We start from the raw sequence: 16,343 nt of genomic DNA on the forward strand, positions 1-16,343 counted from the left end.
TTAATTCATTATATTGGATATTCAGATTAAATTCTTCGCCGTACAAATCCTGTAGAACTTTAGAGCCATCTAAGTTGCCACATACCAATTTTTTCTCCTTATTCCATTTTAGCCATTTAGTATGAATCTTCATGCTGTCATCTGTTACTTTTATTTTATATTTTTTACTGAAAGACAGTAGTTGACGACGTAATTGCAGCATCACCATCTTATCTTGTCTCCTTTCTAAGTTTAAATCTCTCTCAATATAAATATTTGTTCCTGTCAGGTTCCTTTTTTTCGACAAAACATTGGCAACATCATTTTCACTACTAAATGTAACGACCACCGCAATAGCATCCTTCTTTTTATATAGCGTTTTCACCGATTTAATATTCTCACAACTCTCTATCTTTATCACTTCTTGACAAAGTTTCTTAATTTCTCTCAGATTAGCTTGGTGTTCTGCTATGCCTCTGAATACTAAATTTTTACCCTTAACACTTGCTTCCAGCTCCGTCAAGCGGCTTTTAAGCATGCTGTTTTCTGCTTTATAAAGTTCCATTTCGTGTATAAGGGCATTATTTTGAGTCTTCAGTTGTTGAACTTCTTCGGTAAGAACTGTGATACGACCTAATACCTCCTCATTGCATTCTCTTATGATTGATTTAAGAGTTACTACACTCAAATCGGAAACACGTTGGCTATCATTATCCATTTTAATAAGTTTCGGACTATTTGCGCCTTCCTGAACAGGAGATAAATTGTTCGCCCTTCTCTTTTCCAGCTTGTCGTGTTGTGAACTATTCTAATTTAGATAATATTTTGAATATTGATGTTTCTATTGTGAATTAGACTGTTAACGGCCACTGTGATGAAAAGATCTGTCCCTATTGGGTCATATAACGTTATTGTGAATTATAACTTTAATTTGATGTGTAACCTCGGCCAATGCCCATATCATAGACCAAGAAAATATAGAGACATACCTTGATAATTCACCATGGTTTTGTTTATTTGCAGTGCGCAGTCATTCCACTCAATTGCGCAGTCAAGTGACTCAATTTCTTTTTGGAAAACGAGAATAACCGTATAAATCAGTCAATTTGTATTACAAAAAAGATGTGGATGTATAGAATTTTACATGTTTTTCCAATATTTGGTGTTTCATCAAAAGAACAAACGAAAGAAAACAAATTAAAGCCAAATTTAAAAATCACTCAATTGCAGACGAAAAAGAGCCATCTACGGTGTGCAGACAAACTACAGCGCTGTGAATTCACTTTCGGTGTCTATACCTTCCTTGGTCTATGCCCATATGAATAAGATCAGCTGATTGTTTGTTGTGGTGGGTATTTATTTATCTAAATGCTCACCGGTTAACAGCAAAGTTTAATTACTTCCAGTGAGTTTTGTGCAAATGTTAGAAATTTATTAAAGTTTTTTCTTGTTTATTGCCGTTTGCTGTATTCCCACGCGCAATCCTCACCATCTGGATATTCCCACTATATTCTTATATTGTTTAATACCGGCTTTAACACCAACAGACACCTCTGGCCAAATTACAGGGCAACTCATACGGAGCACGATGAAAACACGTATGTACTCTTTAACAGACTTTATATCAGTTTTTTATATCACATTTTGCAGGCTCAATGGACGATTTCGGCTGACGAAGGAGGCGTTCAAATGGAAAATAATTTTTGGTGACATGTCAACGTCAATTTTATCACCTTACAATTGTCTGCCGTCTTAAAACTTTTTGCGAGTGCCTTCATAATTCACTATTCTTACAAGGTGGTCCAGAAGTGTTATGTTGGCACGGAATTGTACGGTATTTGGTTGATCACAATCTCTTGGATATCGATCTAGCATGTGCACTTTATATATGGTTCTTAGCCAAGCTAGAATGCTCGCTGCCGAACTCGGCTATGACCAATTTTTGTTTAACTTTTATTGGAGCTGCATTGGTCCTAAATATTCAATATATGTTCATTATATGTAAATTTACTACAAACTAGCAACAATTCGCACTAAAACTAATATATTTACTATTCCTATATGGCGAAAACAATGTAAAAATCAAGTGAAAAATGTTTTACGATTGCAATTTACCAATCGAAAAAATTGTCGATCAAAAAAACTCGATATCGACTCCCGTGATCCGAAAAATTTAGATTTCGATAAAAAGTTCTCGATATCGAATGCCGTGATTAGACCCCAGCTTTGTATGTGAATTTATTTCAAGAATTAATTGGAACAGGGATTTTCATGTCCAAGAAAGTAGAATTGCCATTTTCGAATTTCGAAAATTTGAAAGTTGTGCTGGATTGTGCTAGGTTTGTGCCGATTTGTGCTGCAAATTGTTTTTTTAAATTTTATCAAATAGCCGAGATATTTGGAAAAAACTTTTTTCAACAAAATTTTTGCCAGAATCGCCATTTTCGAAATTCGACATTTTGACAGTTGTGCTGAGTTGTGCTAGCCGAGTACATTATTGTGCCGTTTAAATAAAAATTCTATCTCTTATAGTTTTCGAGAAATTCTAAAATTTCGAAAAATTTCCAGAATCGCCATTTTCGAATTTCGAAAATTTTAATATTGTATTAAACCGTTATCGACTTGTGCTAAGTTGTGCCGTTGAGATCACCTTTCTATCTCAAGCCGTTTCCGAGAAACAGCCAAATTAAATTTTTAAAAAAGTTCAAAAATATGTGTTTGAAAAACGCCAAAATTTAAATGTTCGAATTTCAAAAAACTGAATGTTGTGCCAATTTGTGCTAGTTCAGTACTCATTTGTGCCGTTCGAATCAACTTTCTATCTCAAAACGTTTTGGAGACATTCGCAAAAACTTTTTTTAAAAAATGCCAATTTATGATTGAAAATAGTCAAAATTTAAAATTTTAGAATTTCAAAAAACTGAATGTTGTGCCAATTTGTGCTAGTTCAGTACTCATATGTGCCGTTCGAATCAACTTTCTATCTCAAACCGTTTTGGAGATATTCGCAAAAACTTTTTTTAAAAAATGCCAATTTATGATTGAAAATAGTCAAAATTTAAAATTTTCGAATTTCAAAAAACTGAACGTTGTGCCAATTTGTGCTTTGTGATTGAAAATAGTCAAAATTTAAAATTTTCGAATTTCAAAAAACTGAACTTTGTGCCAATTTGTGCTAAGTTAGTACTCATTTGTGCCGTTTGAATCAACTTTCTATCTCACACCGTTTTGGAGATATTCGCAAAAACTTTTTTTAAAAAATGCCAATTTATGATTGAAAATAGTCAAAATTTAAAATTTTCGAATTTCAAAAAACTGAACGTTGTGCCAATTTGTGCTAGGTTAGTACTCATTTGTGCCGTTTGAATCAACTTTCTATCTCAAACCGTTTTGGAGATATTCGCAAAAACTTTTTTAAAAATGCCAATTTATGATTGAAAATAGTCAAAATTTAAAATTTTCGAATTTCAAAAAACTGAACGTTGTGCCAAATTGTTCTAGGTTAGTACTCATTTGTGCCGTTTGAATCAACTTTCTATCTCAAACCGTTTTGGAGATATTCGCAAAAACTTTTTTTAAAAAATGCCAATAGTCAACATTTAAAATTTTCGAATTTCAAAAAACTGAACGTTGTGCCAATTTGTGCTAGGTTAGTACTCATTTGTGCCGTTTGAATCAACTTTCTATCTCAAACCGTTTTGGAGAAATTCGCAAAAACTTTTTTTAAAAAATGCCAATTTATGATTGAAAATAGTCAAAATTTAAAATTTTCGAATTTCAAAAAATTGAACTTTGTGCCAATTTGTGCTAGGTTAGTACTCATTTGTGCCGTTTGAATCAACTTTTTATCTCACACCGTTTTGGAGATATTCGCAAAAACTTTTTTTTTTTAAAATGCCAATTTATGATTGAAAATAGTCAAAATTTAAAATTTTCGAATTTCAAAAAACTGAATGTTGTGCCAATTTGTGCTAGATTAGTACTCATTTGTGCCGTTTGAATCAACTTTCTATCTCAAACCGTTTTGGAGATATTCGCAAAAACTTTAAATGCCAATTTATGATTGAAAATAGTCAAAATTTAAAATTTTCGAATTTCAAAAAACTGAACGTTGTGCCAATTTGTGCTAGGTTAGTACTCATTTGTGCCGTTTGAATCAACTTTCTATCTCAAACCGTTTTGGAGATATTCGCAAAAGCTTTTTTTAAAAAATGCCAATTTATGCCAAAATAGTCAAAATTTAAAATTTTCGAATTTCAAAAAAACTGAATGTTGTGCCAATGGAAAGGAAATGGCAAACATATTGTTTCAAATGGTCCTATAATTGTATTATCATTTATCGTCTTCTATTTTTGTATGATCACAGGCTTCCATGACTTAATTCGTTGGTGATTACAGGCAATTTCAGACGTGGTCATATACAGGCAAAATTTAGGTCGGGGTCCATATACAGGTACATTTGGGAAATCCGTGCTCCGTACCACTGCAATACAGGTAACAATCCACCGATTCATTCATAAATTCTGAATAGACTTCCTTATCTGTGAATGAATAAGAGGTAACAAATCGAATTATAGGATTTCCCAATAATGTGAGAGTTGAAAACACATGTCCAAGAAAGTAGAATTGCCATTTTCGAATTTCGAAAATTTGAAAGTTGTGCTGCATTGTGCTAGGTTTGTGCCGATTTGTGCTGCAATTTGTTTTTTTAAATTTTATCAAATAGCCGAGATATTTCGAAAAAACTTTTTTCAACAAAATTTTTGCCAGAATCGCCATTTTCGAAATTCGACATTTTGACAGTTGTGCTGAGTTGTGCTAGCCGAGTACATTATTGTGCCGTTTAAATAAAAATTCTATCTCTTATAGTTTTCGAGAAATTCTAAAATTTCGAAAAATTTCCAGAATCGCCATTTTCGAATTTCGAAAATTTTAATATTGTATTAAACCGTTATCGACTTGTGCTAAGTTGTGCCGTTGAGATCACCTTTCTATCTCAAGCCGTTTCCGAGAAACAGCCAAATTAAATTTTTAAAAAAGTTCAAAAATATGTGTTTGAAAAACGCCAAAATTTAAATGTTCGAATTTCAAAAAACTGAATGTTGTGCCAATTTGTGCTAGTTCAGTACTCATTTGTGCCGTTCGAATCAACTTTCTATCTCAAAACGTTTTGGAGATATTCGCAAAAACTTTTTTTAAAAAATGCCAATTTATGATTGAAAATAGTCAAAATTTAAAATTTTAGAATTTCAAAAAACTGAATGTTGTGCCAATTTGTGCTAGTTCAGTACTCATATGTGCCGTTCGAATCAACTTTCTATCTCAAACCGTTTTGGAGATATTCGCAAAAACTTTTTTTAAAAAATGCCAATTTATGATTGAAAATAGTCAAAATTTAAAATTTTCGAATTTCAAAAAACTGAACGTTGTGCCAATTTGTGCTTTGTGATTGAAAATAGTCAAAATTTAAAATTTTCGAATTTCAAAAAACTGAACTTTGTGCCAATTTGTGCTAAGTTAGTACTCATTTGTGCCGTTTGAATCAACTTTCTATCTCACACCGTTTTGGAGATATTCGCAAAAACTTTTTTTAAAAAATGCCAATTTATGATTGAAAATAGTCAAAATTTAAAATTTTCGAATTTCAAAAAACTGAACGTTGTGCCAATTTGTGCTAGGTTAGTACTCATTTGTGCCGTTTGAATCAACTTTCTATCTCAAACCGTTTTGGAGATATTCGCAAAAACTTTTTTTAAAAATGCCAATTTATGATTGAAAATAGTCAAAATTTAAAATTTTCGAATTTCAAAAAACTGAACGTTGTGCCAAATTGTTCTAGGTTAGTACTCATTTGTGCCGTTTGAATCAACTTTCTATCTCAAACCGTTTTGGAGATATTCGCAAAAACTTTTTTTAAAAAATGCCAATAGTCAACATTTAAAATTTTCGAATTTCAAAAAACTGAACGTTGTGCCAATTTGTGCTAGGTTAGTACTCATTTGTGCCGTTTGAATCAACTTTCTATCTCAAACCGTTTTGGAGAAATTCGCAAAAACTTTTTTTAAAAAATGCCAATTTATGATTGAAAATAGTCAAAATTTAAAATTTTCGAATTTCAAAAAACTGAACTTTGTGCCAATTTGTGCTAGGTTAGTACTCATTTGTGCCGTTTGAGTCAACTTTTTATCTCACACGGTTTGAGATAGAAAGTTGATTCAAACGGCACAAATGAGTACTAACCTAGCACAAATTGGCACAACATTCAGTTTTTTGAAATTCGAAAATTTTAAATTTTGACTATTTTCAATCATAAATTGGCATTTTTTAAAAAAAGTTTTTGCGAATATCTCCAAAACGGTTTGAGATAGAAAGTTGATTCAAACGGCACAAATGAGTACTAACCTAGCACAAATTGGCACAACATTCAGTTTTTTGAAATTCGAAAATTTTAAATTTTGATTATTTTGGCATAAATTGGCATTTTTTAAAAAAAGTTTTTGCGAATATCTCCAAAACGGTTTGAGATAGAAAGTTGATTCAAACGGCACAAATGAGTACTAACCTAGCACAAATTGGCACAACATTCAGTTTTTTGAAATTCGAAAATTTTAAATTTTGACTATTTTCAATCATAAATTGGCATTTTTTAAAAAAAGTTTTTGCGAATATCTCCAAAACGGTTTGAGATAGAAAGTTGATTCAAACGGCACAAATGAGTACTAACCTAGCACAAATTGGCACAACATTCAGTTTTTTGAAATTCGAAAATTTTAAATTTTGACTATTTTCAATCATAAATTGGCATTTTTTAAAAAAAGTTTTTGCGAATATCTCCAAAACGGTTTGAGATAGAAAGTTGATTCAAACGGCACAAATGAGTACTAACCTAGCACAAATTGGCACAACATTCAGTTTTTTGAAATTCGAAAATTTTAAATTTTGATTATTTTGGCATAAATTGGCATTTTTTAAAAAAAGTTTTTGCGAATATCTCCAAAACGGTTTGAGATAGAAAGTTGATTCAAACGGCACAAATGAGTACTAACCTAGCACAAATTGGCACAACATTCAGTTTTTTGAAATTCGAAAATTTTAAATTTTGACTATTTTCAATCATAAATTGGCATTTTTTAAAAAAAGTTTTTGCGAATATCTCCAAAACGGTTTGAGATAGAAAGTTGATTCAAACGGCACAAATGAGTACTAACCTAGCACAAATTGGCACAACATTCAGTTTTTTGAAATTCGAAAATTTTAAATTTTGATTATTTTGGCATAAATTGGCATTTTTTAAAAAAAGTTTTTGCGAATATCTCCAAAACGGTTTGAGATAGAAAGTTGATTCAAACGGCACAAATGAGTACTAACCTAGCACAAATTGGCACAACATTCAGTTTTTTGAAATTCGAAAATTTTAAATTTTGACTATTTTCAATCATAAATTGGCATTTTTTAAAAAAAGTTTTTGCGAATATCTCCAAAACGGTTTGAGATAGAAAGTTGATTCGAACGGCACAAATGAGTACTGAACTAGCACAAATTGACACAACATTCAGTTTTTTGAAATTCGAAAATTTAAATTTTGGCGTTTTTCAAACACATATTTTTGAACTTTGTTAAAAATTTAATTTGGCTGTTTCTCGGAAACGGCTTGAGATAGAAAGGTGATCTCAACGGCACAACTTAGCACAAGTCGATAACGGTTTAATACAATATTAAAATTTTCGAAATTCGAAAATGGCGATTCTGGAAATTTTTCGAAATTTTAGAATTTCTCGAAAACTATAAGAGATAGAATTTTTATTTAAACGGCACAATAATGTACTCGGCTAGCACAACTCAGCACAACTGTCAAAATGTCGAATTTCGAAAATGGCGATTCTGGCAAAAATTTTGTTGAAAAAAGTTTTTTCGAAATATCTCGGCTATTTGATAAAATTTAAAAAAACAAATTGCAGCACAAATCGGCACAAACCTAGCACAATGCAGCACAACTTTCAAATTTTCGAAATTCGAAAATGGCAATTCTACTTTCTTGGACATAAATTTTCGAAATTCGAAAATGGCAATTCTACTTTCTTGGACATGGGATTTTCTCTTTATTTATTACTATGGCAACGAATTAGAGCAAACTGTTAGGCATTAGTTATTTTAACTGACTAACGAGAGCAAGTACAGGGTGATGTTTTTGAGGCGATAAAATTATTAGCAAATATTCTTGGTTTTATAACGGGGAGCCACCGTGGTGCAATGGTTAGCATGCCCGCCTTGCATACACAAGGTCGTGGGATCGATTCCTGCTACGACCGAACACCAAAAAGTTTTTCAGCGGTGGATTATCCCACCTCAGTAATGCTGGTGACATTTCTGAGGGTTTCAAAGCTTCTCTAAGTGGTTTCACTGCAATGTGGAACGCCGTTCGGACTCGGCTATAAAAAGGAGGTCCCTTATCATTGAGCTTAACATGGAATCGGGCAGCACTCAGTGATAAGAGAGAAGTTCACCAATGTGGTATCACAATGGACTGAATAGTCTAAGTGAGCCTGATACATCGGGCTGCCACATAACCTAACCTAACCTAACCTAACAGCTTTTAGGCGCCTTTAGACATAGCAGGGTGATTCGTAGTTGAAGAATAAAGTTTGTCTTATTCACAGGGTAACTCGTAGTTGATAAGTCTTAGCAAATATTTCTATAACCTACTTTTAGGCGATCCGCGAAAAAGAAAAAGAGTTTTTAAACTGGAAAACGCGTTCAATATGTTTTTACTTTAGTTGAATCCACAACCATATGAGGATAAGTTTTGTGCAGCAACTCAAAAATGTGAAAGCTCAATCACTTTTGCCACTTATGAAAGTCTTTTGTCAATTTTCCTCTTACTGTCTTGTATGTTTTCTTTGTTTCCCAGTGGGAAATCTGTCTATCATGAATTTGTCTTCAATGATGTCTTTAAGAAAATATTGCACACAATTTGCTTCCTATAGACACTTTAATAACCACAGTCTTGTATGTTGTCTACAAAACATTTGTTTGGAGACAATGTAATCGATGCACGGTGAAAATGTCATCATCGACATGTTCGCTGCCAGCGTCTTGCATAGTGTCGTGTTGATTTTTGAAAATAACGGCATTTAATAAAAAAACACATTTGCTTGTTTACTAGATAATAGACGTGGTATACACCCAGAAAAAAGTGCCTTCGAAACTAAATGAAAAATTCTTCATCAATATAGTTTATCCATTTTATTTCCATTAAGGTAAATTTTTGTGAGAAATAATAAAATTTACTCGTTTCAGTAAAAAAATCCTAAACTGTAAGCAGTTAGAAATAGTTCATTAACTAGAATAAGGCATGGAATTTTACTAATACTGTTTTCTTCGCTGGGTATAAGAATTTACTACTGAACAAGAAAATTTTATTCACCGATAACAAAGCATTCGTAAAAATAAACAAAATCCGAACTAAAACCAAGTTTCCTCAAAATTAGTAAAATTTCTTATAAAATGATAATTGCGACTTCCTTTATAATAGAAAGTTTTTCATACATACGAACAACACTTGGCATAGAAAAATATTTTAGTTCATTCGTACTAAGAAGTATGCAATCCTTTCAAAACTTAAGGAAACACACTTGTTAGAATATAGGAAATTTTCCTATATTTCTATTGTCTACCTGTAATCGATACCTGTCATCGTAATGTGTTTGCGCGTGGGTGTAATCGATACATTTGCGCGTGGGATGTTTTTTAGTTGGAATCGCGTTGTTGTGGTATACGGAGAGATTGTTAAAAAATAATATGGTAAAATAATATAATAAGTAACAAATAAAATATATAAAAGATTTATTATTTTAAATTAGTGAGAAAAATGTTCGTTTTTTTGAAAATAAATCTATCAATGTTCGTGATGGTGTATAAAGAAAGAAAACACCAGCAGAATAACAACCCTTTCATTTGTCTTCATTTTGGAATCTTCAATTATCAGGTAATATTCAGTGACGCTAACCTTTTGTAACAAAAATGGTTTATGATTTTTTATATTTGTAGGTATTGAAATTGTAAAAGGAGGACAAAATCGTTACGCAGCAACTTATTAAAAGTGAAAGGTACCAGAAGAAGAAAAAATGCGTTTTGCAGTTGATGACATTACATGGAAATTGGAAATAGTGGAATAATAAACTAATATTTCAAGGCCAGTCGATGCTGTTGATTCTTAATAAATATATTCAATATATTAATAAAATATGTCTTTTATTGAAGATAAAATTGCTTATATAAATAAATAAAATTGTATTTAAAAACGAAGGTAAGCAGTTCTAATTATGAAGTAAAAGTTTTACCACAAATATGTAAGATTTGTCCAAATGAATGAAAAATTTCAATAAACTCATTCCATATATGAATTTTTTCATTCTGTAGCATAGTGGTAAATAAATATAGGAAAATGTTAACTAATATATGGAATGCATTATACCTAATTTCTACGAAAATTACATCGTTCAAACAAATAAAAATGTCTTTGGCGCTATACGAAGTTCAACTTTCTTCACAGTAAGTTCATTTTAACTTAAAGAAGGGGTCAATTTTTTTGGGTGTAGAAATGTCATCAACGACATGTTCACTGCCAGTGTCTTGCATAGTGTCGTGGACAATACGTTTTCTCTTCTGAGCTAATGAAATTTAACGGGATATAAAATAACAAAAAAGCAGTTGCAGTAAAAATGAATCATTTAAGTTCTGATAGCTGAAGTGACAAGACGTATATTATTAATTTTGTGTGTGCCTTATTAGAAGCGAAGTTTTTTCAAGAAAAATCTGGTAAGTATTGCATAGTTCTACCCAAAAATGACTTCTCGAAGAACTAAAAGAAAAAATGTTACAAGTTCTAAAGAATATTAAAGAAATCGACGTGACAATTGATGAGAATGGCGACAGTCATAATATTATTGCAGCTAAAAACTGGAACGACAGCCAAATCCAAATGGATGAAACTCTTGAGCGTGGAGATAGTTTAGAACCTCAAAGTAAGACGGAATTGGTAGACAGACTCAGTCGAATATTTAAAAAACATCGTGTCAGTAGAAGATTAGAGGATGATATACTGAGGGTAATGAGCGATGAGGGACTTCAAGTTCCAAGAACTACAAAAAGCCTTCTTAATAGGAGAAAGGGAGGCATAATAATTCGAACGGTAAATCCAGGATTATACTATCATTTTGGCATTCAAAATCAACTATATAAGCTTGGCGACCGTCTTCTAGACGTTAATGTAATAGAGTTAATCATAGGAATAGACGGACTACCTCTATTTAAAAGCAGTCAGACTGGACTATGGCCGATATTAGGAAAAGTCATGAATTTAAACGTTAATATTGTTTTCCCTATATGAATATATTGTGGAGTTTCAAAACCTGTTTCTATTAATTGTTTCCTTCATGACTTTAATAATAATTTAATGAAAATAAAGTGAAACGGATTTTCTTACAAAGGCCATAATGTATCAATTATTATTAAATGTTTTTCGTGTGATGCTCCTGCATGTGTCTACAGATTGGTAAAAAAGTGGAAAGAGTGACGGTGTATTCAAGCTTAAGAGGCGTACCCAGAACAGAACAAATGTTTAAAAAGCGAAGTTCCAAAGAACATCACCTGAAGTTTTTCCGCGAAAATACTCACGATTTAGAAGAACAGGGCATTGGAATGGTTTCTCAATTCCCACTTGACCCCATGCATCTTCTTGACTTAGGAGTTACGCGTAAAATTTTAAATAGTAAAACAATTAAATTCCAATCAAATTTGTTCAATGACAAATTCTCTGTTATCATTATTTGGATATATACCCATAGAATTTAATAGGAAACCTAGATCCATAGATCAACTTAATAGGTGCAAAGCGACCGAATTTAGGATGTTTGCTTTCTACACAGGCATAGTAATTCTTAAAAATCTTTTGACAGAAAATGATACTATCATTTTCTGCTTTTGCATTGCTCTTACAGGCTACTTTGCTGTCCTTACAATTACAAAAGCAATTTAGATAATGCCCAATTGCTTTTAGACGACTTTGTCAAAAATTTTTCCGATATATACGGAGAAAAATACTTAACATACAATGTACATGGTTTACTGCATGTAAAGGAATGTGTAAATTCAATTGGGCTACTGACAACGTTTTCTGCCTATAGGTAGGTACTATGTTTATTGGCACGAAAAAAAGTCCCTAAATCATTCTTTCGCGTTGAAAAATGAGAGTGTTGACAATAGATTTCGAAGGAAGAAAACAGCCATTTTGGAAAATTTTCGCGTTTATTTCTCCGAAATTTAATTGACAACATCGCCAAACGTCATAAAATTATTACATATGTATACGCAGCAGCTGATTAGATTGTTTACACACACGCATTCATGATAATTGTTTTGAAAAGTTTTTTCTACCAGTTTTTAAATTGTTTTGCAACCAAACCTCACACAGCACTGGACAGTAATAATTGTTAAGAATATAACGCTAGCCGCTCTACTCCTGGTGTCTTACCACATTCTGCAACAGCTTTAACGACATGTGGTACATTATCGTCTTCTTCAGTGGTACATTGTCGTCTTCTTCTATCCAAATGGATACCGTCAATTTGTAACGCCCATCTAACAAACATATAATTCCGGTGTTATGCTAACTTTTACATCATGCGCAGCAATGGACTCATTCATCAACAAACTTAATTCGTTGGTGTCCACAATATCTACACAATCGCATTCCAATACCAGCGGACAGGAGTGTACTTATGCCCATGCTGTTGCCGCCTCACTAGCAATTTCAAATCCAGTGGTCACCACCACGGTTCCCACAAAGGATAATAACGCCATTTCATTTGCCAATGTTGTTACCTCGGGGGGGAACAACATCATGGGGTGACCAGCTAAAACACGTACACCATACAATAGCTATAGTCAAAGTGAAACTTTTTGTTCAATAAACATAAGCCTATAACTCACGTTCAAGGGTAGTTCCTAAGCAAAAGTCACTATTCCCGACTTATATTTCGCAAGATAATTCGTCACAAAGGGATGTTAGTGTTCTATACCAGGAACTCTTCGTTGACTGAAATTAATACATTGAGATGTAAAGTGGCTGGTTTACTGAAGAATGTTTCTTGTTATACTCTCCCAATGTATAATTTTATAACTATTTCAGTCACGTTATAAAATTCAACCAGTGTTTTGAATCGATAAAATGCAAGATATATGCATAATTAATTTTTTCATTTTATTTTTGGAACATAGCAATTTATTCTTGTGATTCCATTCGTAGCTACCATAGTACTGCAACATCAATCGCACTGCCTTCTTTATAATTACGATGTGTTTATTATCCCTATACCCAGTAAAAAGAAACGATTGTAAAATGAAATTCACTAACTAAAACTTTATTTTGTTAACACTTTTCTATAAATTTCATGTTATGTACATTATTTCTATTCTATCATGTAGTAGGGAGCCGCTAGATGGTGGCTTTATTACGAAAATACCACTCCAAGTTATTTTTATTTTGTCAATCGATCTTTTTGCATTTTTAAATAACAGTGCGAACCACATTTGTATTGTAATTTCACACAAATCATTTGAATAAATAAATTATTTCTTAATTCACATTGCAAATGGCGCCATGTTTTGAAACTAACTAATCTCAACATATGGAAGGATTTAACACGATCTAATTAGGGACAGTGCGCTTTACGTCAGTTTTTCAACTCGAAAAAAACAAAGTACCACAAATGAAAAAATATTTCGGTAGTTTTTCGCATTTTTGGTTTTGTATGGGATTTCGCTGCGGAAAGCGAACATAGTACCTACCTTATGATTTTGAAAATTATATGCAATTGATAAAAAAAGTGTGAAACAACAAGGGAAAATTTTAGAACAAATAAGAAATACTTTCGAGGATGATGATATTATTATGGAAAATAAACCTCTATCCTATAACAAAAAGTGAGGGAAAATTATTAATATTAACGGAACACGCTGCTATGTAGCAAATAAAATTCCGAATAATTTGGTTTTATTAAAAAATAAACACAATTCCGAATTCTTACAAATATATAAAATAACAAAAATTCGTAACAATAACATATACGGGGAACAAATCGTAAACCTCAATAATTTCTTCAATTTGCCCATTCCATCAATACAATTGGGCATTGCAATTGTAAATAATTTGGACGGACAAGACGAAATTAAAATAGACGAAAACGACATTAAATGTAAAATGATGTATTTACCCCACGACGACAATTTTGTTGTTATGCCACTTTTACATAATTGTGTGTAAATGCATAGAATCACACACGTCTGTCCGTTACTTAACTGTTTTGCTATTTTACTTTACTTTGTTTTATTATTTTACTTTAGATTTTTAAAATGGAACAACTTTCGAAGGAAATTGCAGAAATAAAATCCGATATTAATAAAATTTTTCGACAGCAGGAAGAGATGGCAAAATTAATTGCAGAAAATAATATTTTACTGAGACGAAACCTCAATTTATATGAATCAGCACAAACTTTATTTCCCATTGACTCTGACGAGGCGCTTAAAAAGTTGGATGCTGATCTACGTACCGATAGGCAAACTGGAATAGTAAGTAAAACACAATTGAATACTGTTTATTTCATTTATATTATTTTCATTTTATTTTAGGTTTCTGTGATGAGAAAAATTTTATTGGGTAACTTGATGAATATTGACCGTATCATAGCCAAGAGCATAATAATGGAACATAATTATGATGGGACTAAGGAGAAGAAAAGTTGTAATGATCCCTCTTGCGATTATACCTCTATTTGGCCTTGGCTACCTTATGGCCCCGGCCGTGCTCAGTCTTGGGGCAGTTCTTTGCCATTAGAGATTGTTTCGGGCTCATTGTCATAAAGTAAAAGTGTAGAAAGGTAGCTCTTTATGTATGTGTGAGATATGTATGTAGAGTGTCGATTATATGCGATTGGGTGAGTGTCAATATATGGTGGAAAATGTTATGGAATGATATTCACGGCAGATGGTTGAACCTCGTATAATTCCGATAATGTTACATTATGTCGTTTAAGGTTCCCCTTTTCTTTCACGGTCACCAAAAAATCTAGTTCATCATTTTAATTAAGATATGTATTTACAAATAACTGGTTATTTCCTCGAATAAGACTATGATATAATATTTAGAGTAAAATGGAATTAATAGGTAAATGAACAGGATTAATAGAGTTAAATTATGTAAAATATAGTGTAAACAGATTAAGGGTTGAGTATTGGAATAAATGCAATGAAAAGGCGAGTTAACTCAAACGATATATTACTAATTAAATCTGTAAAGACTTACCAAAATAATCCCACGTAGTCCTCAGGCCTGATGACGATGGATTTTTCATTTAAAGGATATATATAGCGTTTGTTTAACTAGCGTGATGTAAAATGAATCTTAGAACTATGAAAATTGTAAGTGATTTAATGTATAGTGGCTTAAAACGATGAATTGAACGATGGATAAAGATGGTAGCCAGGACGGTCGATATATGGATTCTTGTGTAATATTGGTTATTTATTTTTAAAGGCTCCTTTTTAGATCATACTAATAATCCCCCTGAGTATTTATTAATTTATTTGGTCCTTCTTGGTCTGATATGGAGATTTTGGACAGCCTTCAAAATCTAAACTTAGATTTTCGATACGTATGAGTTAATTTCCTTTTATCTGCCAGTCTTTATATAATTCATAAAGATTTTAACGAATCCTCACATAGCGGCTATCCGGTTCACTGGCCCGATATAAAATCAGAGACGAACAATTTGAAAAGCGACTCCCTTTGAAACTTCTTCCTCCTTTGCACTAGGATAAAATGGATTGTTTCGTGCCTCAGATCTAATCTCTTCTGTTCGCTATTGTAATTTGATTCCTTTTTTATTTTAGTTATTTAAATTTAAAATAAATTTTTGTCTTGACTGAACTTTTTCTTCGTATCTCTCCTTTTTTTCTTTTATTTCAAAAAATCCCAAATTTGTTTCCTTTAACAAATTCAAATTCCTCCGACTCCTATGCAAAAGTTCGATTTTATGTTTTTTGTAATCTACTTAGAAAATTTCAAAGTAGGTCTCACAAGAGAACTTACAAAGTCTTAAAACGTATTCAAATATTATAAACGAATTGATGAACTATTCCATGTTTCACAAGGTATTGATCAACACCCTTGTTGACAAACTCACTGCCATTATCGCTTCTTAAAACTTTTAGCTTCTTACCCGTCTGTTTTTCAATCATGGCATGAAATTCTTGAAATTTATTAAAGACTTCGTCCTTACTTTTAAGGAAACAAATGAACACGT

General features: G+C 32.1%; 1 protein-coding gene and 2 long non-coding RNA genes across 3 annotated transcripts; all 3 read left to right on the top strand.

The window, feature by feature from the left end:
• The first annotated feature begins 1,340 nt into the window (after nt 1-1,340).
• On the top strand, nt 1,341-2,073 carry LOC142229718 (uncharacterized). Its single transcript, XR_012720475.1, has 2 exons — nt 1,341-1,577; nt 1,630-2,073. It is a non-coding gene; the product is annotated as an uncharacterized LOC142229718 (long non-coding RNA).
• Nucleotides 2,074-9,754: 7,681 nt separating this feature from the next.
• Nucleotides 9,755-10,222, top strand: LOC142228450 (uncharacterized). Its single transcript, XR_012720168.1, has 2 exons — nt 9,755-9,964; nt 10,027-10,222. It is a non-coding gene; the product is annotated as an uncharacterized LOC142228450 (long non-coding RNA).
• A 4,152-nt stretch (nt 10,223-14,374) lies between these two features.
• On the top strand, nt 14,375-15,303 carry LOC142230437 (uncharacterized). Its single transcript, XM_075301078.1, has 2 exons — nt 14,375-14,610; nt 14,671-15,303. Exons 1-2 carry the CDS (start codon nt 14,392-14,394, stop codon nt 14,899-14,901), a joined length of 450 nt encoding a protein of 149 aa, XP_075157193.1. The 5' UTR covers nt 14,375-14,391; the 3' UTR covers nt 14,902-15,303.
• Nucleotides 15,304-16,343: the final 1,040 nt, after the last annotated feature.

Source organism: Haematobia irritans, chromosome 3 (genome assembly GCF_050003625.1).
Source record: "Haematobia irritans isolate KBUSLIRL chromosome 3, ASM5000362v1, whole genome shotgun sequence".
In the NCBI taxonomy this organism is placed as follows: domain Eukaryota; kingdom Metazoa; phylum Arthropoda; class Insecta; order Diptera; family Muscidae; genus Haematobia; species Haematobia irritans.

Excerpts from the sequence above, each read along its gene's own strand:
- LOC142230437 (XM_075301078.1), top strand. The coding sequence starts at position 14,392 with ATGGAACAACTTTCGAAGGAAATTGCAGAAATAAAATCCGATATTAAT. Across the intron at positions 14,611-14,670 it reads CCGATAGGCAAACTGGAATA|GTTTCTGTGATGAGAAAAAT; the intron begins GTAAGTAAAACA and ends ATTTTATTTTAG.